The sequence below is a fragment of the Numenius arquata genome, chromosome 8 (genome assembly GCF_964106895.1).
Source record: "Numenius arquata chromosome 8, bNumArq3.hap1.1, whole genome shotgun sequence".
Lineage (NCBI taxonomy): Eukaryota > Metazoa > Chordata > Aves > Charadriiformes > Scolopacidae > Numenius > Numenius arquata.
The window spans coordinates 34,218,163-34,245,654 of NC_133583.1; the positions used below are offsets into that span (position 1 = coordinate 34,218,163).

General features: G+C 37.1%; 1 protein-coding gene across 2 annotated transcripts in view; it reads left to right on the forward strand.

Annotated features, from left to right (window-relative positions):
• Positions 1 to 27,252, forward strand: part of SUCO (SUN domain containing ossification factor) — a 41,013-nt gene extending 13,761 nt beyond the window's left edge. Inside the window, exons 3-24 of one of the 2 annotated variants that reach the window (XM_074151708.1) lie at positions 1,072 to 1,170; positions 2,412 to 2,557; positions 5,805 to 5,945; positions 6,132 to 6,282; positions 8,230 to 8,350; positions 8,582 to 8,706; positions 9,191 to 9,258; positions 9,925 to 10,032; positions 11,157 to 11,262; positions 13,198 to 13,218; positions 13,455 to 13,510; positions 14,259 to 14,350; positions 15,090 to 15,155; positions 17,598 to 17,672; positions 18,175 to 18,271; positions 19,308 to 20,477; positions 21,357 to 21,444; positions 22,862 to 22,966; positions 24,779 to 24,933; positions 25,306 to 25,397; positions 26,590 to 26,645; positions 26,806 to 27,252. In XM_074151708.1, coding sequence (XP_074007809.1) covers positions 1,072 to 1,170; positions 2,412 to 2,557; positions 5,805 to 5,945; positions 6,132 to 6,282; positions 8,230 to 8,350; positions 8,582 to 8,706; positions 9,191 to 9,258; positions 9,925 to 10,032; positions 11,157 to 11,262; positions 13,198 to 13,218; positions 13,455 to 13,510; positions 14,259 to 14,350; positions 15,090 to 15,155; positions 17,598 to 17,672; positions 18,175 to 18,271; positions 19,308 to 20,477; positions 21,357 to 21,444; positions 22,862 to 22,966; positions 24,779 to 24,933; positions 25,306 to 25,397; positions 26,590 to 26,645; positions 26,806 to 27,252 — 3,585 coding nt within the window. The remainder of the gene's footprint in view (positions 1 to 1,071; positions 1,171 to 2,411; positions 2,558 to 5,804; positions 5,946 to 6,131; positions 6,283 to 8,229; positions 8,351 to 8,581; positions 8,707 to 9,190; positions 9,259 to 9,924; positions 10,033 to 11,156; positions 11,263 to 13,197; positions 13,219 to 13,454; positions 13,511 to 14,258; positions 14,351 to 15,089; positions 15,156 to 17,597; positions 17,673 to 18,174; positions 18,272 to 19,307; positions 20,478 to 21,356; positions 21,445 to 22,861; positions 22,967 to 24,778; positions 24,934 to 25,305; positions 25,398 to 26,589; positions 26,646 to 26,805) is intronic. The other variant, XM_074151709.1, reaches the window with a different exon arrangement.
• Positions 27,253 to 27,492: the final 240 nt, after the last annotated feature.

The window sequence follows — 27,492 nt, forward strand, 5'->3', positions numbered from 1 at the left end:
ATTAAAGAAAAATCTCTTCGGTGTATGGGCAATCTTAAGCTTGTGTCTATTACTCCGATCTAGGCTGTTGGAGATGTACTACTCAAAAAGAGCAGTCTTGCAGCTCTTGGTCAGTTTTCCTTAGATCAGTTGTCCCTTCAAGGCATTGGTGCTATTTAATCTTACGGATTGGGATGTGAGTTAATAATATTTGTCAAAAATGTTGCTTAGCTATTGTCTTTAAGATTTGCTTGGTCAAATTTGGACTTCCTGCTCTTCCAGTGCATACCTTAACACTCTCAAATTAATACGATCATGTAATCTTGTATAGCATAGCAGCCCATTTTGGATGCAAACACTTGTACTTCCCATGTTTGACCACAGAATTTTTGGTAGCCCTTATAAAACAAGGGGTGTGTAAATTTCTACCAGATTTCTTGCTCAGAAATAACTTGCATGTGTTGTAGTTTGAGGGGCAAGTAAATTCTTGTTAGTTCTACATTCTGGTGGTTTTAAAACTTTCTTTTTTTCCCCTTCAAATGTGTATTCTTTTTTGCTTTGTGAATTTACTGAGCTTGATTATAAATCTTTAGCTGTGGAAAAAAAAGTTGATTTAAAATGTTACAACAGACTTGTGAAATTATTCTCATTCTGCTGATAAGACTGCTGTAACTGAAATGTGCCAAGTGTTATTTTTTTAATGGCTATCTGGTGCAAGTCATCTTAGGGTTTCTTTTCTTTTTCCCCTCTTGTTCTGGGCAGCATGGAGATAGGGAGGGTTTGTCAACATGGGAAGTCATAGCAGAACGTGTAACTTTCCTTAGCACAGAAACTGAATAATTTAAGACAATGCTAAAATGGTCTTTCCTGTGAAGATTTAACTGAACTGTTTTAACTTGCTGTAGTCTTTGTACAGATGAGATTTTAAACATAAGAGGAGCAGTGGCTCTGAAGATTCACATAACTTCTTGTTGCTATTTTGGTGGTAGTAAAGATAGCATTATTCAGTCTGTACCAAAGGTAACTCTTCTCACTAGAACAGAAGGCCTGTGTTACTGAAAACTTACTGTTATTTTACCTTTAATATACTAGGGGGAAGAGGCTGGTCCCAGACTGGAGTCTGAGCATGCAGACTCAAGTACACGGAGTTACTCTACAGAACTGCTTGATGACATTACAAAATCTGACCAGGCAAGACTTTTATTTCATTCACTGTCTCCATACACTCTTCAAATGCTTCTTGGATTTTAGTCTTTCATTTTCATTGTCTAAAGCTGGTAGTAACAATCTGTCACATTTCCCTTGCACATAGGGTTGCTGTCAGACTCATGTTTCCAGTGAAGGATAAAATGTGCGTGCTAACAGATCTTGAGATTCTTGTGTGCATAAGTAATAATAAGAGTAACTTAATATTTGTAGGTACTGACTAAATAAATCTTTCCAAGATAAATTAAAATTCAGTGTTATGGTTCTCTTTATAAATAAAACATAAAAAACTTTCTTGCTGAGATCTTTTACATAGATCAGACTTGGTGATTATAGCAGTCCATTTTAGCTTTGATCCTTCCTGGCTTCTGTCAGTTTTATTTCCATTGTTAAAATGGAAAAAGGGTTATATCTGTGATTGATAATACTAAGTCAGTGCTTGATGTCAAATGTTACAAAGCCCACTGTTACGATGATTTATTTGACATGTATTTTGGGGTTTTGTAGATTACAGGACAACATATGTAGGACATACTTCTGAATATATATTGCATGGTTTAAATAGTAATTCCATAGTAAAACATTTTAGACCTCTTCAGGTTCAGTTAGATGACTTGGAGTAAACCAGTGTTGACAGGAGGCTCTTGTTTAACAGTATTTGATAGTATTAATAGTATTTAGTATTGTTTAATAGTATTGCTGAAGAGTTAATCTGATCTGTTTCAGTGGTTACATACTCTTCCAGATTCAGAATACGTACTCTTATTTTGATTATGCTGTGTGGAGGCTTATGAAAACTGAAGAACTAGAATAAATAAGACTCAAGACTACTAGACTCTCAGAAGTGATAAGTGATAAGTAAATTTTATTGTAATGAAGTAAGCAAATAGAATGGTTTATTTCAGTTGCTGAAATATTCAAGCTTGTTTTCTTGTGGCTTTCTCTTTATAGACAGGCATGGTGAGGAAGCTGTTGCATGTGCCTTCTCCAATTAATATTTTTACACTATTATTGCAGACTATGGAAGAGTGTTGTAACTATCCCAAAGTAGTACTGAATACCACCTAGGTTTATGAAAGAAAATTTATTTCTTAACTGTCTTGCTTTCTGGTTTTCACAGGAATCTAAACTATGTAACTGTTAAAAGTCCATAGTAGATGTTATTGTATGATGCTTTTCCTATTCAAGTTTTGAAAAACATATGTTGATCTGTAATGTTTTCACAGACTACAGAAATGAGTGAAGCAAGCCAGCCTGAAGTTGAGACTCCACCTTCAGTAGATTTAAATGAAGCTTCATCTAGCATAGTTGCAAGCACTGAAAACATTTCCAGTTCACCTACCTCAGAGATACCTCCAGTCTCACAGCCCGAGTAAGCTTTTTTTATTTTATTATTTTGGTTTTGAGACACTGTCACTTACTCTGATGCCATTGAAAGGGTTACTTCTCAGGTTTAGTAGGGATAAGATTAGACTGCTACACGATTCTTTACTTATACTTTGGTTTATGGTGTCAATGCTAATGGAATGTACTGTCTTGTACTCAGTGTGTTGATTAAGAGTTGTGTACTTGCCTGAAGTGTCATAGTATTACCATTGTCAATTTCTAAGCTGCTGTTTTGACAAAAAAATCCAATGCCTTTTATGTGCTAAATAATCTGTACTATAAAAGGCCTTGGGTCTTTACCATTAAGATTTGTCCTTCACAAATGTGCTTTCGCATCTGTGATAACAAGCATCAAGGCTGCTTCAGTGGTGGCCTCTGCTTTCATTAAAGGATGAACTTTGCAGGATTTTACTCCAGCACATGTACCAGAGCATTTTTAAATAAGTTCTGATATTAAGAGACTTTAGATGAAATATACTAAAATTTTAGTATAAACGCAACCAAGACAGTTTGTAATTTGGGTACTTAGTAGTGTATTGCAGAGCTACCTCTGCTGCAGGCAGTCTTCAAGAGTCGATGTACTTAATCTTGTTTCCCTTCTTTTGTGGAATGGTGTGCTATCAAATGTGACCTGTGGTATGGAAATTCGTGTGTTATATATTTCTAGGTACTTTAACAAAATTCTCCTGGGCTTTTTAATATATGTTGAGGGGAATATATTCTTCTGATTGTCTGCTGATAAAGATCTAGTATGTTGGTAGATAAAACTTTATGAAAAATGAAGTAGACTTCTTGTTCCTTGGTGTTTTGCATTTTTTAAGAGTCTGTTTTTTCTGGTTTACTGAATTTAGCTTCTTTACCCTAAGAAAGGTCTGGAACTCTTGGCTGATGACTGATTTTGTCTAGTCTGCTAGGGCTAACACTTAAGCACATTTTGTTACTTCATAAGTATCTTAATTGCAAGTCTTCAAAAGTCAAGCTTCCCAAATTCACAGTTTTTATAAAGCAACACTGGAATGCAATTTCAGCATGTTCCTTTTTATAGCTTTTGTTGACTACTGTACTGATTTGTTTGTGTAATGTATTGTAAGTCTTACTGTTGTCAGGTCTTAGAAGGATATTCAGGATCTTATTTTCTCTTGAACGTTCAGCTTGGTATGTTGTAATTGTTGAAAATAGTCTTGCGGTTTCTGAAGACCTGAACTATGACAAATGAAAATGGAAACTTGTTTTGGAGCATGTGATATATTAGTTCATGCTTGGCAGTAGTGTTCTGACACTAGTACCACTTACAGGAAGAAAGGGTAGAATGAGTATAGGAGAGACGCATATTTATACATTATTTCAAACTTCAGCTTAGCATTAAATAGCAATAGGTGGTCTCTTTTGTGCAGATTAATATCCAAAACAGCTAACAAGATCTTTAAAAGGACTCAGTTGCATTTACCATCTTTAGACAGCATTTTTTCTTTTTTTAGATGCTGATTCCCATCAGTGTAACAAAGTCCAGCTCCCCTAGGTGTTACCATTCTGATATTCCAGTAGGACTTCTTAGTCAAAATATTCTGGAAGTAATTTTATTCCAAACTATTTTTAGTTTGGAATGAATCTATTTTTAGGACAGCATGGATTGTAGCTTTTCTGTCTAGGCCTAATCTGGGGAAAATATCTTGAAAAATAATCTGAGCTCCTCCTCTGGCAGCAACTAAAGACAGGTGCCATGCAAAGTGAGCTTGATAATGCACTTTAAGGCAAAGCTACTACCAAATGAAAGTACCCAAAGGAGGAGCACTACAGTTTTTAGGCTTGTGCTACTCACCTTCTGCCAAAATTTGTTACTTGAGGCCAGTCAGGTATGCCCTGACATCAGGTTATTTTTAAGTTCATACTAGTCCCGTATTTTATTCAGTTGATAATTATTCATGCTGTCATCTATCCACTGAGATCAAGACTGTAGAGCTTTCTAAGTGTAGTGGTCAACCTTACTTCAGTCATTAAAGTGTTAAAGCATTACATGCAGAGCTAAACTGTGTGCATCTTGGATGTGTGTGTTTTGGGGTGTTTGGAGAACCCTGTTTGTAGCCAATGAATTCTTGTATTCCTAGCGTTTTGGATTTTTGTAACATAGTGAAAAGTCTTGAATACCTATGAGTTTCTTGTTTTATACCACAGGAACTTTATAATATGACAGGTCTAAAATTGGTTCCCTATATTTGTTTAGGCTGCTTCTGTTGATGATTGTAGCAGTCAGAGAACCAAAAAGATGCATTGTTAAGTTGTCGACGTACTGCTTGTTTTTTGCAGCTCTGTATCATGATACTGGATTAACCTAGTTTGCTGCTGATGTTGAAGAAAGCTTATACTGAAAATTTGGAGGCAGAATAAAGGCAGATCTTTTACTTAGATCTGGTTTATAACCTTCTAGGTCAATATAAAAGTAATCCCTGTGCTAGAGAAGGGAGGAAAGTCACAGAAGTTGGTTTGTCCATTTTCTCTTCCCCACTCATTCCATTATTTCAAAAGAGAGCATGTAGGGAGGCTTTGTTTTAATTTTTTGCCATGGATTTTGTCTGATGCAGTGTCTTCAGTCTTTCTGGGAGAGAAGAAGTAAAGCAGTGGGCAGATTAACTAGTTCAGGCTGTTGATGTAACCCTGTAGACTGTTATCCAAGCTTCCTCATTTTTATTACACTAGCAAAAAAAAAAAAATTAGTGGAAAGGAAGTCTGGCTGGCTCTACTCTATATTGTTATGCCACCCCTTTTCTCCCCTAGTTTTAGCCAAGTTCTGTTCTGACTGCTGCCCATTGACTTCAGCATGTTAAGAGTTTTTAGTGATGAAACTTAGTCTTGTGTTTGATTTTGTTGTTGAAAGGGAAAAGAAAATTGCTGGCAGTCAGATAACTATGAAGCTGTTCTAGGTTTGTAGCGATGATGGGAAAAATTATCCATTGCAGTGTTTGGTAAGATGTTAGATGAGAGTTCTGGGGGATGAGAAGCTAGCTTTGAGTTCCTTTGCTGGGACAAACAGACTGGAAAAGGAAATTCTATTCCTGCGTGGGTGCAGCTGAAAAGGCAGTTCTACAAGTATAGCATACTTCATTTCTCTTTTCTTAATTATTTCTGTGAGACTGTTGCTTTTTTAAAACTTTCAAATATCTTTAGTTATGTGGTTGATTATCAGGGTTACTTTTATTATCAGAAAGGTAAAAAGCATGTTATTTCTTTCCCTTCAGTGCAATAGAAAATTCCCGTGCTGATATCCCTGTAGTCAGCTCTAGTGAAGCTGAGCAGTCAGAACCTGACTGTGATATTGGTGGGACACTTGAGGCTGACCCTCAGAGTGAGCCTTCCTCTTTTGTCAGTCCACCAGAGAGGTGAGTATTGAAGTAGGTTGTTAGTTTGAGTAATTTAGAGGTAATTGTTCTTTTCTGTCCTGGCCTTGCAACAAACATTTGCATGTGCTTGCTTATTTACTTATTTGTGTGTGTGTGTGTGTTTAATACTGCATATGGCTGAAAATTTGATCATTTTATAGGTCCTAATACTCTTAAAACTTTCAGCCTTGCAGGTCAACATATAGAGAACATATCATCTTCACATGGCAAGGGAAAGAAGACAAAATCTGAGTTTGAGTCGAAAGTTTCAGCATCTGAAAAAGGGGCAGATGAGCAAAAATCTGCTCTGAATGCCTCAGAGAACTTAAAAAGGGAGGTAAGCAGTGCTGTTATCTACTTAGTACACACAGGAGTGTAATGACTTATGTTAGGTCCTCACCTTTGTTAAAGATGAGTGATATCCATCACTTTTCTGATTGTCACTGTATAAATACCCAGCCCTTGCATTTTGAGCACTGTGTTTGGTTCTGATATTGCTATCTCAATAAGGCTATAAGAAACTGGAAGAAAAGGGCAGCAAGGTTAATTCATTGGCACAGAACAGTTTTTCTGAGCCAAGTCTCTTCAAATATTTTGGAGAAACCAAATAGAACTATCTAGAGCAGAATCCAGAAAGAATGTTCTTCATGTAACGGATGCTGTGGATGATGAATTTTTTCACATGGGCTTAAAAAAAAAAAAGGAAGGAGGGGCAGGTTGCACGGTCTAGTTGAGCTTGTAGAAGAGAAGTCTGCAGATTGAATCTTGACTGAGACAGGAAGTTCCTGAGCAGCAAATAGATGGCAAGAGGCAGAAATGACATTTGGAGGAAATAAAAAATGTTTGGTGTGGTTTTATGCTTTCTGAGGTATCTTATTTGGCCACTGTTAAAGGGGGATACTTAGCTAGGACAGGTCTTAACTGTGAGACTGCTTTTATGTTCTTACTGTGAGACCCTTCCTAAAGCTTATGTTCTTTAAATAGCTAAACAATGACCAAGGCCATGGCAATACCATTTTTTTGCTATCTTATTATCACATTTAAACTGTCACTAATAACTTGGGTAACTCTTTTAAAATGGAGAAGTTTTTCCCAAGATTATTGAACAGAGTGCCTTAAAATAATTACATGCAATCAGAAAGAGTCTTCTAAAGAACTTACTACAAAGAAATTATGTAAACCATTATTTAAAAAAAAAAAGCCAAGACTTTCTTTATTTAACCTAATGCTTTTAAGGCTGCGGTTTAAATAATTACAGCATTAGCCTGATGTCACAGTTAAGCAAGAGCATGATTTGGAGTTGCTTAGTTTTTTGACTTATCACTTTTGTAATAGTACAAGGAGGATCTTACATCCTGAACTTTCTTGGAAGAGGAAGATACGGGTTTCTTTTAGGTCCTCTCATTTCTAAATACATGTGAGAATATATTTTTGACTGCTACATCTAAAGTTCTGTTGTGGTGTAGTCATGTGAAGAATTCTGTTGTCACTTTTGTCTAAATCTGTGGGTTTGGCTCTTTTTTGAGGACTTTCAACTATAGAACTATATGTGAAATAATTCTTGCTTCAAGTGCAGAGAAAATATCAACCTACAAAGCACTCATTTTGGAAACTACCTGTAAAATGGTGTCTACAAAATAACCTCTACACTTGAAATGTCTAGCAAAAGCTTTTGGCATATCTGGTGGTGTGCTGGAAATGTGTACAAAGGAGAATTAAAGACCTGAAAGGGTATAGCATATGGTTAACTTAAAAGGGTTGCTGCTTTGTCAGGCAAGTCTGACAAACATTATTTCTTTGGTTATTAAACATTAAGTAAAAGATTTCTAAATAATCTCATTCTGCTGTTTTTTTGAGGTGTTCAGAAACTCCAGAGGACCTCTGGAGTTCTGTTGTAACCAACATTCATATTTGAAGGTTACTGATACGGGGAAACCTTTTCTCCTTAGGAGGAGGAAAAGCAAAAGACTTGAAGAAAAGCAGATGTTTTATGAGACAGAATGCTTATGTTTTATTTAAAATGTGTAAGTTTAAGCTGCAAAAATTACCAGCATCTTAGTGAAAGAATCTATAATTCTGGGAGGAAATAATCACATGTTTTTTCTGGCTTGTGAGCTTACCTTGGCACAAATTTTTTAACATTTCAAATAATGTATCTGATCTTGGCTTGATGAGAACATGCTTCCTTTTTTTTTTTTTTCCTTTTTTACAGCATTGAAGTTCATCTTTGTTTTCATGCTTGGCACTGAAAAATATTCAGAATTGGTGACTCTTTCTTTTGCAGAAAGACTATAAGAAAACAGGAGAAATTGACCCTACGTCAGTGATAACTCCAAAGGACCCTGGAGACATTCCAACATTTGATGAATGGAAGAAGAAAGTCATGGAAGTGGAGAAAGAAAAGAGTAAGTTCAGGATTCATTGGTTTAATCCAAATACAGGCCACTTTCATCTTGTATCAGATTTGACTAGTGAAACTGTCTCAATTTGGAATGCAGCCTGGAACTTCACTTGCCTGCTAGAACTACATAATTAATAGCACTTATATACAGAAGCAGTGAGCAGAAGTTCCCTGAAAGGGAAAATACTGTTTATTTGCGTGGTATGTTATAGTAGCAATATTTTCTTGTTCCTAGGTCAGTCAATGCACCCTTCTGCTGTTGGTGGGCAGCATTCCACAAAAAAAGTCCAGAAAAATAGAAATAACTATGCCTCTGTAGAGTGTGGTGCCAAAATTTTGGCAGCAAATCCAGAGGCAAAGGTAAGCATTTACTAATTATTAGTGTGCATTATTTCAGTTTACTCTTAAGCAAGAAGTAGTACAAAGTACATTTACTTAAAACTGAACACTCTCTGAAGTAATCTCTTATTTCTATATTTGGGTTTGTTGTGATTTTTTGATTTATAAAAATGGGATATAAACTATGATCTGTCCCTCTTAAAAGAGGTATTATTACAGAGAAATTGATGTCTTTTCAAGTGAATTTGGAAGGGGGAGCAGAGTCTACTCAGTACAAAAATTGAACAACTGAACAGAATTGTATTAAACAGCTTGCCATAGTAAGTAATCTGTGATTGCCCAAAAGTAGTATGGCATAATATCTCCTGTATATTATCTTGCTTAGAATGTTGTGAAACTTGGTATTAGTCTACATAACTAGTATAAAATGTATTTTTAGAGAGGGGGAAAACCCATTGGTACTGTTACCACACAGTTTAAAATACTAATTCTCCTCTTTATGCAGAGCACTTCAGCTATTTTGATGGAAAATATGGACCTTTATATGCTAAATCCTTGCAGTACTAAAATCTGGTAGGTTATTGAGGTTTGCTTGTATGATGGGAGTGGTTTTCCATTGAGATGTGACTGTATGTATCCTGTGGGACTGACTTGACCTTGATATGTCTCTGCCTGAAAGTTCTCTGTGGACTTTGATGAATTTAGCACTAGATGGTTTATTATGTCCCCCATAGAATTCTGTCTCTGGTATTGAGAAGTAAGATTAAGGAGATAACTTTATTCACTTTAGAATTTTAGAATTTGTAGGTTTTGCATAATTATAATCTTACAGAAGAGAAACCACTGAGTGTTCAAGTGAAGATTTTGGTTTCTTTCCCCATCTGTCAAATAATTGTAGGACATATGATCAGAATTTACCATATACTAACTGGTATTTCAGGTGTGGTTTGAATGATGTTTGCTATCCTTAGTTTTTGGTTCTGTGACTTGTTGCTTTTGAGTACAAGATGGAAGAAGCTTTTGTAGCTGGAAGTGCTATCTCAAGTTACTAAGCTAGAATATGCAGATAAACATCACTAGTGATTTTGAAGGGAGTAACAAGTGATGCCTCCTTATTGTACAGCATTTTTGTAGTCTACTTTTATATCCAGTGAAGGATGCAGTAACAAGGTAAAGGACTGAGGACTGTAATAGTAGAAGGAAAAATGCTTTTCTTAATATTTCCTTTTTGTCTTCAAGGTTTGTTATTGAGCTCTGTGAACCAGTCCAAGTAAAGCAGCTTGACATTGCAAATCATGAATTATTCTCTTCCACTCCTAAAGACTTTCTAGTGTCTATTAGTGACAGGTATGTCCCACCCTTCTGAATTAAAAATGAAATAATTATGAAATGGATGGCTTCCTAAAACATAGTCTGTGTATGCCTGTTACTGTGCAAAGTGTAATGATTTGTGAAATTACATGGATTTTCTTTGTGTGTGTCTGTTATCAGTTACTAGGAATTTTTTTTTTCCCCATGGAAAGGGCAACTGTGAGTTTCTAGAGTACATGGCTTGAGTTCTTTACATGCTTCCTATATTTCTTTTTTTCTTTGCTACCTTAAAAATGAAAAGGAAAAATTTGTTGAAAAATAGCAATGAAGCAGCAGAAATTATACAGTAGCTAGGTAGTGGATGGCAGATTATAAAATGAACATCCTTAACAGAATGCCACTGGGGTTGTGGGCTGTCTCATCCCTTGTCATTCAGACCACTTTCACATGGCTTAAGCTGTCTTCAATGCTGAACTCCATCTAAAATAGCCCCAAATTATTTAAAAAAGAAAAAAAAAATTAGTAGTACGCTATTGAGGAATTGGAAGGGATCAGAATACTACTGCAAATGGCTAGTTAAAGGGTGGCTTTATTGTGTTTTAGGCAGTGTTGTACCCACACTGCTTTCTGGGAGTGAGCAGATTATTCTGGTATATGAAAGAAGAGATGTTCATACACTGCATCAAAAAAAGCTTACTTTTTTCTTCAGTGCTTAAAGTGTGTAGATTCTGATTTGCAACGTTTGGTCTGTTGCCTAGTTCTAACTCTGCCTTGCTCACAGTATTTTGAGGCTTGCTTACAATAATATTTACAATCTGTCACTTATGTGTCATGTTCTTCAGTGTTCATCTGAGGTGACTTTTTTCAATTCCAGAAACTTTACTGTAGGCTGGCTGACTTTCAGGAATTGGATCAAGTATAGGGTTTCGTCATTCAAGGGCTTGCACACTCTTTAAGTATGTGAAGAGATATCGCTTAGGTTTTGTGTTGGGACTAGCTTTATCTTGCAAATCTTCTTTCCATAAAAAACACATTGCTGCTATCTTGCAACTGAAAAAAATAATTACTTCTGTAAAAACTTGTTTTGGGAAACCTCAGCAAATGTCTGTAAATAGTGGGGTTTTGCATTTCATTAGCTAACTCCATTGTTTATTTTCTAGGTATCCAACAAACAAATGGATTAAATTAGGTACTTTCCATGCCAGAGATGAGAGAAATGTCCAAAGCTTTCCTCTGGATGAACAGATGTATGCAAAATATGTTAAGGTAACTTAACACTGCAAAAGGATCCATGCTTCTCAGGGAAGGAAGGGTTTGCTGGGCTTACCCTGTAACACAGAGCATCCAGAGAAATGTGTTATCAAAGCATACTTTACCATCGTTTATACTTGTTTTGTTAGTGGCCCTAGTGCGATTGGCCATGTACTAAACCCTTGTCACACAGTCACAACAAGTGTATTACCTTCCTCATAATGGTAACCAAGAGGATCTTGGGAAGCACCTATCACTTTGTGTCCAAGTACATACTTAGTTGATACCTGAATTAAGAAAAATTCAGACAATGTTCTGTTGTATTTGACTTAACCAACTTTTAAATATAAGATTAGAAGGGTCAACCTATTTTGTCTCTTGGCTGTATATATACACAAACTTTACATATATGCTGCTTTATATATACACAAACACGCATGCCCTCCCTAGAACAAAGATTAGAATGTGTGTATTTCCTGATACTTTTGTGCTTTATCCTCTGTGCAGTTTTAAGTGAATCTGAAAGAGTAAGCATTTGAATTCTGATTCTTATCAATGGACTCAAAGTGCAGTTTTGCAGTTATTCAATCATAACTGCAACTCGTGAGAATTATTTAGACTTACTGCTACTGGAGCGCTTGCCATGACCTCTACGCCTTCAAAATAACATGCAGCAAGCTATCTTTACTCAGGAGACTCAAAGAAAATACAACTCCGTAAATAATGTAGTACTTGGACTGGGATAAAAGCTTTTGTGAAATTATTGGTATGGAGGGGAGGTTTAAATTAAAAAAAAAATACAGACCTTTTAGGTCCTCTCCAGTGATGTGTAATCTTCTGATTATGGTGCTGCCAAAAACACACAGCTTAGTTTGTGACGCTGAATTATGATTTGTGCTTTCGTGAAGAAGTAGCTTCAAATGATAGTTATCTAACTTCTCTACTCAAATTCTGCGTGAGTCACAGGATAAAGATTTCATTTATTTTTAATTCTGCTTTTCGGCTGAATTAATGCCTTAAGGTAACTGGAATCTTACTTGTCACTGAAGTTCCAAAATTAAACTAGATGCTTCAGCACTTAATCCCTTGCCAAATACAGTGTTCTGCCTTGAATAATGTAGTATAGTAAAATTTTCAAAGGATTGTTTTTGTAATGTTTGTCTTTTATAGCAGAAAAAAGTAAGCAAGTTCTAAGTGTGCCTAGTCTACAGAAGAAGAGTCCGATATTTTTTCAAAAAGTTTGATTTTTGAAATGGCTTAATGAACTTTTATCAAAAAACAATGGAAATTTTTTTGTAAGGGTGCGTTTATGAGAATAGTTACATTGATCTCGCAGGTCGCTACAGTCCTTCATTGGTAGTGTCTACATAGTGGTTTAATAAATGCATTCTCTACTTGCAAATTAATTTAAATAAATATCAGTGTGTAGTCAAGTTCTCACTAGAAATACAGATGACTGAAACTTCCAAATGTATTGTCAAATGGTCTATACTTTTCCTTCCAGTAGTGTTTCTATACATTGAAGCATGTTAATATTGAACTTGAAGCAGCAGCAGTACACAGAATGCATGCTATAAAGGGTTTTGTCCTTTTGAGTCACTTTCTGTAATCTGTGCTGTTTAAGGGAAAAAAATACACTTAGTAAACATAACAAACTTCAGTATTCTGTCTGCAATCATGCTGCTTAGAAAAATTGAATAACTTAAGTTCATTAATAAAACACTTGTTGCATGTTAACCTTCTATCTGCAAGGTACAAGGTCTAAATGAAATCTTGCTACCTAAGGCAGATGAAGTAGTATTGCAACTTTATCCTTCATAACTTGTCTTCTTAGGCATTTATAGTAGTGAATTAAAAATAGCAAAACTCTCTAGTTGCCTGTGGCATGTGTTCAGCCTTTGTACTGACATCTTTTTTTTTTTTTTTCTCTTTTCCTTTCTCTCGCTTCAGATGTTCATCAAGTACATAAAGGTTAGCAACCTCTTCCTTTGGAATGATGAATGCATGGGGCTTGGGGTGTTCTCTACTGCGACTCAGCACTTTAATGCATGGCAAGAACAAATCTTTCAGAGTCTTTTCTGTTATGGGCAATCTACAAATCCTTTGAGTAAATGAAACTTGCAATTTCATGTTTGGATGTATATGTTAAATGAACTCTTGACTCTATGGGTCTTTCAGTTTTATTTTAAGTACCTTTTGTTCTTTAGGTGGAGTTGATATCGCACTTTGGATCGGAACATTTTTGTCCTTTAAGTCTTATAAGGTAATATCTTAAGTGTTTGCTTTGTCTTTCTACCTCCTTGTAGTGAGAATTAGCGTAATAATAGGCACCACATTCTAGTTTTGGGGTTTTACTAAGTTACTTGGAAATACTGTGAATTGAAGTAAGTTACCTAACTTACCAGCTGTGTAGAGTGCTTCACATCTGTTTAAACTGAGCATGTACTTAAGAGAATAATCAGCCTCTATACTGCTCCTAAAAACAATTTAAATTCTCCTGTCAGGATTTGAACCTGAGTGCTCTACTGTTATAAGCCAAACCATATTTTCATTTGACAAGACTGCTTTAAATTGGATTGATTTTATTTTATCTTGGCAGAGCAGGTAAAAGATAATGTGGCATGTGAAGTGAGGTAGTTGTGAATAGATACTCCTAAAGTTAGTCAAAGGTGAAGCTGAAGAGGAGGCGTAAAAGATCATGGAGAGCTTAAAACAAAGAAGTCTCGGTATGAGTTCAAGTTAAAAAGGACAAAAAATCTCTTTGGAATTACTAGAATTAAAAAGAGGATTTTTTCTCTGTGCAGCACTTGAAAGCGTGCAATGGACTCTGTGAATACAAATTTAAGAAAATAAGCATACCTGCTGCTTGTTCTTTGTTAACTGAAGGCAACTATTGCTTATCTAATTTATTTGCTACATATCATATAGTGTTAATATTGCTTATCTAATTTTCAATTGTCAACTAATTATATGACTAATACTAGGTTTTTATTTTAAACCTTTGTTCTTAGGGTATTTGGTACTAGCATGGTTGAAGAGTATGAAGAAATAGCTGATTCGCAGTATCAATCTGAACGACAAGAGCTCTTTGATGAAGATTATGGTAAGCGAATAATTTCTGCATTTTTAGCCATTCAGACATATTTTGTGCTATTCTGCTGGCTCGTCACTTCCTGCATATGATGATAAATTATTTGACTGCTAAATTTACTCTTACTGCCTTGTTAACAATATTTCAGCATTTCTGGGCTTATCCAACAATCCTCTTAAGTTTTAAACAATGCATTGTAACTATTTGGAGGGTTACTTTAGAATGATAGTCATAAGTCTCTATTTCACTTGGCAAGCTAGGGAATATCTTCATATGCTGACAGTAGTAAAGGATAACTAAAATAATCAAAGCAGCTCACACTAAACAGCTTTATTCTTAGTGTCCGTGGTCCATTTCCTGAGATTGCTTGTATGATCAATGCTGCAAGCAATTGGGAAGGTGCTTATTTTGGCTTGCAGATGATGTGTTTAAATAAAAATATATGAAAATGCCCAGCTCCAACTCTCATGAGGAAGAGGGGGAAGAACAATATATGAAGCTCAATGAGCTGTTTGCTGCGTCTGTGTCATGAGCCCTGAGAAACTGGAGCTTCAGCCTTGAAGCTCTTTGGGTTTCTTGTTGCTTGGAGTTTGATATTTCAGTATGTAATTTCTGAGCTTTAACTTTATTTCTGTAGTTTAATTTTCACACTGTCAAACTAAAATAGTTGAATGGCATGTTAAATCTTGAGGTTTATTTTCTTTGCCTATGACACGTTTGATGGTCATAAAGTGTTCTTCTTTACATATAGATTATCTATTGGATTATAATACAGGGGAAGAAAAATCTTCAAAGAATCTCCTTGGTTCTGCTACAAGTGAGTATGGTTTATTAGAAAAAAATATTGCTGTGCTGAAACAAAATGAGATAATTGAAAGTGGGATGACATTTTGTCATGCAGCAGCTACAACTTTCATGTTTTTCTGCTGAAACAATTTAATTGCATAGGACTAAATAGTAACAATTCAAAGTTGGGGTATCTTAGTGTTCTAAGAACAGAGGTTTCCAGTTCTAAGGATCTCTATTTTTTGGAAACTCTATTTTCTGTACTGAAGGATCCTGAGCATTTAAAATAATACGAATGTTACATAGGTCTGTAAATAACCAGTACTAAAGTGCTGTAGAACCTTAATTGTTCAGAACTTGGAAATCTGTGCTTAATTAAGGTGCCTTATTTTTAGGAGACAATATATACAGCTTGAAAGGAAGGGATGGAAAACACTTTCTGAGAAGGCTTTATGTAAATACTGCAGCTTCTACATCCTTCATAAGAGCTGTATTTTTTTTGAGATAACTACTCACTTGTGTCTCTTGTCGCTTTTCCATTGGAAAACCTCAAGGTGTGGGGTTGGTTTGGCTAAGAATACTTAAATATTCAGTTTTAATGGTATTCTTAACTGCCGAATTATTTGGGATAGTATTGGTTGCCACACAACTTCTAAAGAGGTCTTACACTGCATCACTCTTCCTTCTGTCCCAGGAATATTGCACAGTTTAGTGCAGTTTTCAAAGGGAAAATAGTGGAAAAGACAGCTTATTTCTAAATGTTAACCTCTTTCAGATGAGAGAAAGCAGTGTATTCTTTCCTGACACTGCTTCTCTCTTGTCTGTGACTTTCAAAGTTTCAATTTTCAGGCTGTCTTGATGAAGTATATTCACATGTTCTTTGTGCAAGTGCAATATTGCAGTGGTTTTTTGTCACTGTGTGAAAAATGCAGTGACTTTTCTATTGTTTTTTTTAGAGTACTAAAGCTAAGAGTAAAAGATTTGAAACACTTATTACTGATAGTGCTGTAGAAAGACAGCTGAGCTCTGAAACGTTGCAGCGATCTTTATTTAGTTCTGGCTGGTGGATCTTGTGATTGAGACCTTTCATCTGTAGCAGAGTAGTCAGTGTTCTTCTCGTAAGAAGTATTTTGCAGTCTTGTGCTACTCTAACCTGTGAGGGTAGCTCACTACCAACTCTTAATTGTCCCTCTTTTTTCTGCTTCTCCACTAATAGTGAGAAACAATTTATACTTTGTTTAACATCTTTTGTTTATCATGACTTTTCAAAGAATACAGCCCCAGATAAATAATATGATTCAGGAATGTAGTTTTTTGTGTTTTGGAGAAAAGGCAGAACCAAGGTTTTAAACAGAGCTTCTTGGAGTCTTAAGAAATTGGTCATTACTACTAAAATGCCTCTCTAATGTTAATTTTGAACTTACCCATGTGATAAACAGTACAGATGTATGTTGGTGGGTGGAGCAGAGTTGGACAAAGTTGGGCCAACTTTTGCATGTTTACAGTAAGGTGCTCTTTCTCTGTTCCTTGTCTTCTATACAAGCCTGGCAATGATATTTGTTTTCAATATCAAGACCAAAGAGTTAGCTGTATCTAATATATGTGCTGATATAGAACAGATCCTCTTTGCATTTACTTCTGTGAATTTTATTTTGGAGAAAAGGGGAACATGCTGTTCTACTCAACAGATCCTTTAAAAAAAAAAAAAATCTAAGTCAGATTTGTGGATATTTGTTACGGTTTTCTTCCAGTTGCCTTAACTGACCTTGATTGCGTTCAAGTAACAGATTGTAAAGTGTACATTTTTTTCAAATCTTAAAATATTGAGATTTTTTTTTATGATGCAGCAGTACCAGAGCCGAAAGTAAGATTCAGGATAAAGGAGGGGAGGTATGATGCAAAATGAAACTCCAGCTTAATTTGAATGTATTCGTAGTTTTCTGTGTTTGTCCTGCTGCGGACATCCTGTGTTCTAAAGCAGAATTCTGTCTTTCTCATTTAGCAAATGACATTTCTTCACTCCTTCAGTGTTACTATGACAAATGATCCAACCTGTCTTTATTAGAGCTCCTCCATTTGAGCGTTCAAGCTCTAAATTTCTGGTTTAGGACCTCCCTCAGTGGTTCACACACTTAGATTGTCAGCAAATTCCATGCTTAAATATTCTTCTGTTTGTCTTACTGTTCCATGGTTTCAGTGGGCTAATGACCAGTGAGTACTTCTCAATGCTGTTAGAAGGTGTAGGTTAGGTGCTGCTAAACATTAGATATGGGTTGTCAAATATAGGTTTCTAGCTTATCTGTTAAAAGCAGCAGATGCATCCAGTGTAATGGAATGACCATATTTTTTTATGTCCTTATGCTGTGTAACACTTGCATTTCAAGCAAGTGTTATAAAATAACAGGTTGCTCAGTGGTGCTAATTTCTGGGCCCTTTGAATATGTCCTCTTTGAATAGTTGTTTTCTCTTTTAGATGCTATCCTAAGTATGGTGAATATTGCTGCTAATATGCTTGGAGCCAAAACTGAAGAGTCGTCTGAAGCTGAAGGTATTTATTTTTTTATGACGAAAAGCATTCTGGAAAGTTTTCATTTTTTGTTATTTTGTTTTATTTTTTGTGAAGAGTTGGATGTTCTATGTTTAAATGATTTTTTCACCTTTTATGACATACCTGATTAGTGCTATATGGTTCTTATCCTACTGACTGTGAAAAGTGGAAGAAAGATGCTGAATTTGCTGAGAAGGGAACTGATACAAAGTTAACATACGTGTTTGTTCAGCTGTATTCAGAGATCTTTACTCTCTGTATTATCCATCTCCAGCTGTAAAATCTAACTTGCTGCTTCTTCCTGGAAATATTTTTCTCCACAGCATCATATACATAAACTGTCAGTAGCACTTTCATTTAGATAACTTTTGAGTGACATCTGCATTTAATTTGGTATGGCAGTTAATAATCTAAAAAAAACCCCACAACCACCACCCCAAAATTCATTGAAAGCAAACATGGTTCTTAAATTTTTATGTTCACATTTTCTCCTTCCCTGTAGCAGGAAACAACAGTGTGTCTGAAAACGTTACTTCCACCCCTGCAACTTCAACAGCTGCACCAAGACTGCCTGAACCAACTCCCGTTCCTTCACCAGAGTAAGTGATGGGTGTTGGGGTGTTTTTTCAGTGTGTTCTTAACAGCGGCTAACATGCACCAGTCTGGAATCTTTGGTAGTAGAATGCTTAGATACGGCACACTGCCTTTAAACAAGTAAAAAGCAAGTATTTGGTGAAATCTGTAGTATGGTAATGTACTGACCAGGGAAATAAATTACTTTAGTTACTGTTACACTTGACTGAATGTCAAAATGCATCACTAACTTTCTTAATTGTTTGTATTACTTTGTTTAGAAGAAGTTGGGGGAGTGTTTTTTCTCTTGACCATTGCAGATTTCTTGGGTGGAAATTGACTTTATATTCTTCCAGGTTTTGCAGGTTGTCTCCTGCAAGGGAGACTGATTTGGAATGTAAGTTACATTGCTGAAACTTAAGTTAACTTGTGTTGACAAAAATTCTGATTTAGAAGCTTATATTTTTTTGCTAGACTTTCCTTGATGAAAATATGTATGCAAGTAAAAGGAACTAGGTTAGGAGGAGTTGTGTATAGATATTCTATGGGGTTTTTTTTTCAGTTGTTTACAATTGCTTAGAATTGATTTGGCTACTTGGAGCTGATTCTCTAGCTCTTAAATGTTAAGGCATGACTTGTGCTGTATTTAGCAGTTTTATGGTTTCCTAGCACTCTCATTGTTGAGAGACTGAGAAAGGTCAGTGGGCAAGTTGTGATTCTTGCATTTGCATTTGAAGATTGCAGCAGAAGAGCAAGATGCTTGCTTTATAAGAACTTAGTGATACTTGAACTGGTGACTTTTTCACGGGTGAGGGAAGGGGCAATATCTGATTGAGAAGGCTTGCTGTTTCAGAAGCAAGGGTTGAAATAACTTGTTTGCAAATTGGGATTGAAAACCATCAGAGAGGAGTAATTTACAGAATTTCTGACTGTGTCCAAACTGGCCTTTAGTCACTGGAATAAGCTTTGCTAATTTTCTAAAAGATCCTACTTTTGCAGTCTTCCAGAGCGGGCCTGTAAAACTGTTGAAGTAACATCCCATGTTTAACTCTTTCGTTGTAGACTTGTTACTACAGATATTCCACAGATTGATAAAGACCAATTAATTGTGGATTTGACAAAAGAAAGTCCTATTGTTCAGCTAGTACAAGAGTATGAAGAAGATACAAGCCAGTCAACAGTAACCTTGCTGCCCAGTGATGAGGATCAGGAAGAAGAAGCGGTGTCATGGTTTGAACTTGAGACGGAAAAGTACTGTTATGACATGGCAACAGCATGTTGTATTTCCACTTTTTCAGAATATCTGTTTAAATGGTGTTCAGTTGCAGTAGCCATGCATCGGCAGCGTAGTAAAACTGAAGGTAAACAAGGGCAAGATTATTCTGCTGATGTTCAGCAGCCACAGGCAGTTCTGACCGAATCTATACATACGTCAATAGATGAGCCTCTGCCCGAGCAATTAGATCGCAAAGTTGAGAGATCATCTGTATCTGCTGTTGCAGTTGACTTCAGCAGTGTGGTTCATGAGGAGATCAGTAATGAAACCACAGATGTGATTGAACTGGAGCCAAGCCACCCTCAAACTGTCTCTCAATCCCTCCTCTTAGAAGTTACTTCTGAAGTTAAGCCATTGCCAGCAACAAATGTGGCCTTGCAGCCTGCAAAAGAAAATGCAGACCAGGTAGCACCAAGTGTAACTCCCCACCTGGATATAGCTGAGGTCAGTGCAGAAACAGAAAAGGCTGAGAGCTCTGTTGCAGAAGAAAATCCTGCAGCTTCTGAGACCAGTGTGGCCACTGAAGTAAAAGAGATGAGCACAAGAGAGACTACTGCTACTCCAGTGATTTCAAAGCCTACAGAGACTGTCCTGCAGCCTGAACATACAGTGGGCACCTTAGCCAGTGATGCTGAGGAAGGAAAGGAAAGCACTCCAGAAGTGCAGAAACCTGTTTTGCCTTCTATTGAGTCTTCTGTATCTGCCGAAACAAAGGAGGATGATCAGGCAACTGAAGAAGCTTTAATGGCGATTCCGGTCTCTGGGGGACCGCAGAGAACAGCTACAGACTTCTATGCTGAATTGCAGAATTCAACAGATCTAGGCTATGCTAACGGAAATCTTGTTCATGGATCTAATCAAAAGGAATCTGTCTTCATGCGCCTTAATAATCGCATAAAAGCCCTGGAAGTAAACATGTCTCTCAGCAGCCGTTATTTAGAAGAACTTAGTCAGAGGTAAGTCTGAGGAAGACTGGTAAGAGTGTAAACATGATTTTAGCCAACTATACAAAGGAATATACACATATGGAAGGTAATACAGTGGAAGCTAAGTATAATCTAGACCACAGCATAAATCTTTATGGAAAACTGAGAAAAGTACTTAATCCTAGGTGTCTTACCGGAGACCTAGATGTCTGTGGCAAGGGTTTGCTTTCTGTATTTCAGATACAATTACATTTTGTTTTAGTAATATTGCTGTGGTTTTTTTAAAAGGATAAAGTGTTGCCAGGAGGTAAGTGCTAATCCTGTCCATAATCCTTTCAATAAAAGAGCACATCCTCCTGTTGCTGTTAAACTGAATGACACAGCACTACAATGCCGCCTTTACTGAATTGATTGTTTCCACTTAAATTACCATGTTACCTGTAAAAACCCTTGTTGAGGGAGCATGGAGACCCAGAATTTTTTGAGCGATGTATGTAAATTAATTTATCTATGATGCTCCTTAGCCATAGGAGAATCAGGAAATTATACCAACTTGAGAAGTGGTTCCAAGGAAGGTGCTCTTTGTTATATTTACCGTTGTGTTTCTTTCTCGACAGTCAGTGTTCTGTAGAGAATTCTTCATAGTGAATTCTAGTCAACTGGTGCTAAGCTCTAAGGTGTTAAAATAGATTTGACTTTTAACCTTGGAAAAAACCCACAAACAAACTAGGAAGGGACATATCCCTGTTTTATGTTTGAAGCTTAAAAAGAAATAATACTTGATGTTTAAGTAAAACTTCTTTGGACAAAGAGAAGCTTTCCCTTTGCATTATGATATTTCCTAAAGACAAATCTAGTGCTAGGAGTTTTATGAACTGGCATTTCAGACCTTTACACTCTTTGTTTTAGGTACCGAAAGCAAATGGAAGAAATGCAGAAGGCTTTCAATAAAACAATAATAAAACTTCAGAACACCTCAAGAATAGCAGAAGAGCAGGTACGGTTTGTTGTAGTACTTAACTTTCCTAAGCAGGAAAACATTTTACTTGAAGAAAGAGTTGCAAGGAGGTGCAGAAATTCTCTTTCAATTGAAGATTTTTGCTGGCTGTGTGCCTGCCTTTTTTAAAAAAAGCAACTACATTCCATGCTTCCCAATTTTTTTTCTGTAATAAAATTTTTAGATATATTCCCACTTGTTTAAGAATAATGTCATTTCCAGCTCTATTTCCTGTTTTTTGTATTTGAAGAAAAAAATCTGTTGTCGGCTGGCAATGGCTAAAACTTTTAAATGTCTCTTCAATGAAAAAGTTATCCATGTCTCTTCCAACCTTTGTTTCTTGGTTGTAGCTGCACTCAAGCCCCGCCCCCCCCCCCCCTTTTTTTTTTAACTTGGTTTGTTTTTCAATTCTGATTTAAAGTATAGATAGTCAGGTGCCCTGATGTTACAGAAGACAGGTAGCCTCTAGAAAGGGAGAAGGGTACAGTAATGGTTTATGCAAAATTTGCATTTGAAAGTGTAGTGTGTGTAACAAAAGTTTAGTTCCTTAAATCACATTTTAAAGAATGAAGTGGGAACTGAAGGAGATCTACCCTGCTCTGCTGTCCTGGCTTTCCTGAGCATCTGTGAAGTACAGGGCTAACTGCAGTGCTGAATAGTCACTAAAGAAACTGCCATGTGGTGTAGCAGGCTTAACCCCAAACTACCTGAAAACTTCTGCAAGCGCAGTCCCAGGCCTGTAGTTTGTTCATCTATCAACGGTGAAGAAAATCACAACTTCCCTGAGATCATATGTGTACTCTTTTCTGCTTTTTTTGATTAGTATCAAATGCTGGTCAGTCTGAGGTGCTGCTCTTGGTTAACCTCCCTGGTATTCTGCTCACCTTTCTCAATTTCTCGTAGGATTAAGAATCCTGTTAGGGCTCTTTCCAGGAAGATGATAGCTGCAAAGTTTTTTCCTGGCTGGCTTGGGCTCCTGTCACTAAGTGGTTGGCTATCTGATCCCAGAGCAGAAGCTATGCATCAGCCCTTAGACTGTAGCTTTGTGTGGTCAGCTGCATGTGTATTTTGTAACATGACAGTACTCAACTTCCTGATAGCCATTGCATGGAGCTGGCTACTTAATCTGCTTTATGGAAGATAGCAGAAGTCACTGTAATGAAATACATGTGGCATAATGCTACATGATGTTATTTAATAAGTAAAAATGTTGCTGTTTTCATGTGTGTATATGACTAATGCTGCTTAAACAGTTTCAAATGTTCAAATATGAATGCTGTGTTGAAAACAATGCTGAATAAATCATGTGGCTACAAAATGCTTGGCTGTGTCAGAACGCTAGCTTGGTACGTGTGAGAGTATATGATACTGGGAACTTGACAACTAAATAGCACGGCCGTGACTCTCTTTAATACAGGATCAGCGGCAAACAGAAGCAATCCAGCTGTTACAAGCACAGCTCACCAATGTGACGCAGCTGGTTTCCAATCTGTCAACAACTGTGGCGGAATTAAAACGTGAGGTAATTATAGTTCAGCAACGTGGCACAAGAACTCAAAGGAAATAGATGCCTAAACATATCTCAATTTGAGGAAGCCTGGAGTTTTTAAATGAAGCTTTTCATTTGAAAAGTTGTCTGTAGAGTTGCTTTTAGCCTGCCACTGGCCACAGGAGGGAAGGAAAGTTTAAGTAGCTTGAGCTGTCTTGTGCATAGCAAGATTGGTAATAATTTCTACTACAGCCCTACTAGCCCCATGATTGTAGTCTGAGCTAACAATAAAGATAAAACTTAGTTGGAATAAATTAATATCTTGGCTTTCCTGTAGTGCAGTGGAATTGACATTGTTCTGTGACATGATTCTTAATGAAATTAGAAGACTAACCACTGGCTTTGGCAATAATGGAGTTTGCACATACAGAATGATGGACATGTGTCAGAGAATGGTAAAGTTCATGCTTCAAGAATTTTTCTGGCACTTGCTGTATTATATAACTGGTTGTATTGCATGGCTTTGTGACACAACTTCAGTAATATGGGATGCTTTGCAGTGACCGGCTTTTATATTATCCACTTAAATATTAACAGACTCTTGCCATGGGAGGTTTAGTGTGCAAGAGCATACTGGCCACTGTTAGAACTGTAGGGCTGTAATAACAGACGAGTATGTGGAGGGTTTCTCTCTTAGCTACTGAACGGCAGGTTTCTGTGACTAAAACACCCTTCTCCTTTCTCCTCTGGCTGTTGTGGCCTTTCAAGATTAGGGAAATCTTGGCAACAGTATTAGGAACATGTTCTCTAAAATGCTTATGTTCTCTAGCCTGGGATTTCAAGCAGTACCATAAACATGACTTTTTTTTTTTCTTTTTTTTGGTGCATGTTGCCAAAGACATCTCTTGAGCTGTTTTCTAACACTTAGTGAGACTCTTCCTTTGATGCCTGGTTGGCTAAGCTCCTGTTAGCGAGTGCTGTGGTTTTAACCAGGACTTGACAGTGGTCATTGTCAGGGCATGTTAGATGAATAACCTGGAATTTGAACAAATGGCTCTCCCGGCACTCAGCTCTGGTCACCCAAGTCTGAGACATTTGCTCATTACAAAATGGGAAGTAGCGTTCTTTATCTTTAGTTCTAAAGTCTTTTTATGACTTCTAAGATCTCTTAATGTGTTTAAGAGAGATTATTTTTTAATAGGAAAACAGTGCAGTTCATACTTCTTAAACATTATCTGCAAAATACCCTTGGATTTCAGCTTCTGTACAGTTCTAGTAAGCTTCATCTGCCAGTCTTCAGAAATGAACATACTAGAAAAAATCCTTTTGCAAGGTTGTGAAGCGGAATAGTATTCAGAAAGATGAAACTCGTTGAATCAAGTGAATATAATGGTATTTATTCTGTGAAGTAGTGCAACATCAGCTGATGCAAAGCATCACATAAAATCGAGATAGTATTACATCCATGTCAACTGTAAAACAGAAGTTACTTGCTTAATACACTTTCTGAAAGTAATATATTTTCTATAAGATAGATTTGATTGCTGTTTGCAAGAGGCAGTGGCTTCTTTAAGTTATGGTAGTACCATTGGCAGTGACATTTTGTCCTGTGTTACCAGCTATTAGTTTTCAGCCTTTACTCCTTGAGTGCTGCAGCCAACAGACTACATCAAACCTCTGGAAAAAATACTCAAATTTGAACGAGTGTTCAGTGAAATTGAAGGAAAGTGACTTGAAAACATGTCAATTATTTTATTTTAAATACATTAAACTTTAAGAGAATAATAGAATAATAGTATCATTAAATTATTCTTTGTCTTTAACAACTGTATAAAATTCTTCCAGGTTTCTGATCGACAAACGTACCTTGTGATTTCTCTGGTTCTCTGTGTCATTCTGGGCTTGGTGCTTTGTGTGCAACGGTGCAGAAGCACATCTCAGTTCTGTGAAGATTACCTCTCAAAAATTCCCAAAAGTAATCACTACCCTAGCCCCAAAAGGTAATGTGTTTGTATTTGAAACTCAGTTGTTCTTGCAGCTTTTATTTGATGTTTCCTAAATCCACTGGGACTCGCACATCTGCTTTAATTCTGAGTCTTCTTTCTGCAAACTCAAAAATGATAGCAAAGAACTGTTACTGCTCTGCAGTAACACTCTCCTAGGAGTGTTTTGGGGCTGCTACTCTTAATGTGCCTTGATAGCTTGTTGCAAAGATAGCCTATCAAACAGACACAGTACTTTCTTGTGCATCTGAGTGAATGACTGATTCTGTCATTTGCAATGGAAAAATGTGCATGACAAAGTCCTGAGGAAAAATGTGCTTTGAAAAGCTTTGTCAATTTATTATTTTTTCTTATTCTTCTCCTCCCTAGATGTTTTTCCTCCTATGATGATATGAATTTGAAAAGAAGAACTTCTCTTCCACTGGTCAGATCACAGTCTTTTCAGCTAGCTGGTAAAGAAGGTATTAGTCACATATGACACATCTAGTCTCTAGTGTTACTCTATTAGTGCTGTACAAGTGTGTGTTACTGCCAGTGTATGAAAATGGAATTGCAGGTTAATGTCAAAGTGCACTGGATTGTAGTACTTCATGTATACGTTCTGTAGGACGAGGTGCTTCATGAGCGAGTTACCAGACACTCCCACAATTGTGCTAAATGATGCTAAAACTTTAAATGTAGTGTAAACAATAACATTCTTGGGGTTAGCAGCAGTCCATGCAGACGTTCAGGTCTACAAAACTATGAAGCTTGCAGAAAGTGCTATTTTTATTTAATGCCAGTCATGGGAAGTCTAAATGCCCTACTTCTCAAAAGTCCTGATAGCCTGTCTTTGAAACTTGGCAGGTATTTAAGATCCAAATTTATCATCTGTAGTAAGAAAATCTGGACTATTTATCTTGTTTTGGAGTTATATGGTTTTTTCAATATTCATGTTACACTTGGGACAACTGAATTTTGATTTCTTAGGCCATTGTCGTCATGCAAAAACAAAAGTGCAGGTTATAGTAACTACCAAGGATGCAGCTGACACTGCTTTTCTGGGTGCAGCAAACTTGCTTCACGGGTTTTTGTATTGTGAATAAAGCTGCATGAGCTGAATTGGGAACATATTGGAATAGAGTGTAGCTAAGGCATAGACTTAGGTTTTTGCAAAACCACGCTTTTACCACATTCTCCCCCGCTTTGCCTTGTAAGAACGATTTACAAAGCTCTGGTGGCGGAATGCCAGACTGGTCTCATCAGTCTGAACCTCTGTGTCCGTGATAGGTACACGTGCTTCTAGTATCTGTCCTGTGGTGGGCAGGCTGTGCACATTAAACACCATGGTATTGGTAACAGTTTGTTTTCATAGAAGCTAACTTCTGCCAACTATTGTTCCTTTTCCCCCAAAGGGTGTTCTCTGCACCTCTCCTATGGCCTAATCTATCAGGGGGTCAAGTGTATCACTGAGAGCTGCCATGGCAACACAGAACACATCTCAGTGTTGAGTTCACTGTCTGTGTTCATGTGTTGTACCTCCATTAACCTATAACTGGAGTAGAAATGTGCGTGACAAGTGGAATATTTTGTCATGATGTTATTTATTTAGAACTGTGGTGTTGTAGAGCTGGCAGTGTCGGGACTGCTAAACTTACGTTTCCTCTCTTACAGTGGATCCAGAGGATCTGTACATTGTAGAACCCCTGAAGTTTTCCCCAGAGAAGAAGGTAACAGTGGCTGTGGGAAGGGCAGGTGGAGCTGAGCATGTTTCTGCCGGCAGGTGGTGCATGTCTCAGCTGCTCTCCCTGAGCCTGTTTCTGGGCTTGGGTTTTATGCTCTGCTTGCCTTCCAGAACCTAACAGTTTCTCTTTTCACTTGTGGTTTCAGAAAAAGCGTTGTAAATACAAAAGTGAAAAAATAGAGACTATTAAGCCAACAACAGATGCTCTGCATCCAATAGCCAATGGGGAAATTAAAGGAAGCAAGCCGTTTACAAACCAGAGGGACTTCTCTAACATTGGGGAAGTTTATCACTCTTCGCATAAGGGTCCTCCATCTGAAGGAAGCTCCGAAACGTCATCACAATCTGAAGAGTCCTATTTTTGTGGCATTTCAGCGTGTACGAGTCTCTGCAATGGACAGACCCAAAAGACAAAAACTGAGAAGAGGGCTATAAAACGAAGACGGTCTAAAGTTTCAGACCGAGGGAAGCTTATAAAAACTCTAATACAGACTAAGTCAGGGTCAATGCCAAGCCTGCATGACATAATCAAAGGAAACAAAGATATAACAGTGGGAACACTTGGTGTCACGGCAGTTTCTGGACACATCTAAAACTAGCTGAACTTCTCAAACAGGAGGGTGTTTGTTCGTTTGAGAACAGTCTGTGGTATTCTGTGGGAGGATAGTGGGAGACGAAGAGCTCAACTAATTGGAAAGTATTCAGAAATTTGGTTTCTGCCTTTTAAAATAGATGGGATTGTGTCAATCTTGGCTATAAGCTGCAGCTTTACAAGGCTGATAATTTCCTATGAGAACAGCTTGGGGGGAGGGAGGGCAGGGTTCATTTTATAA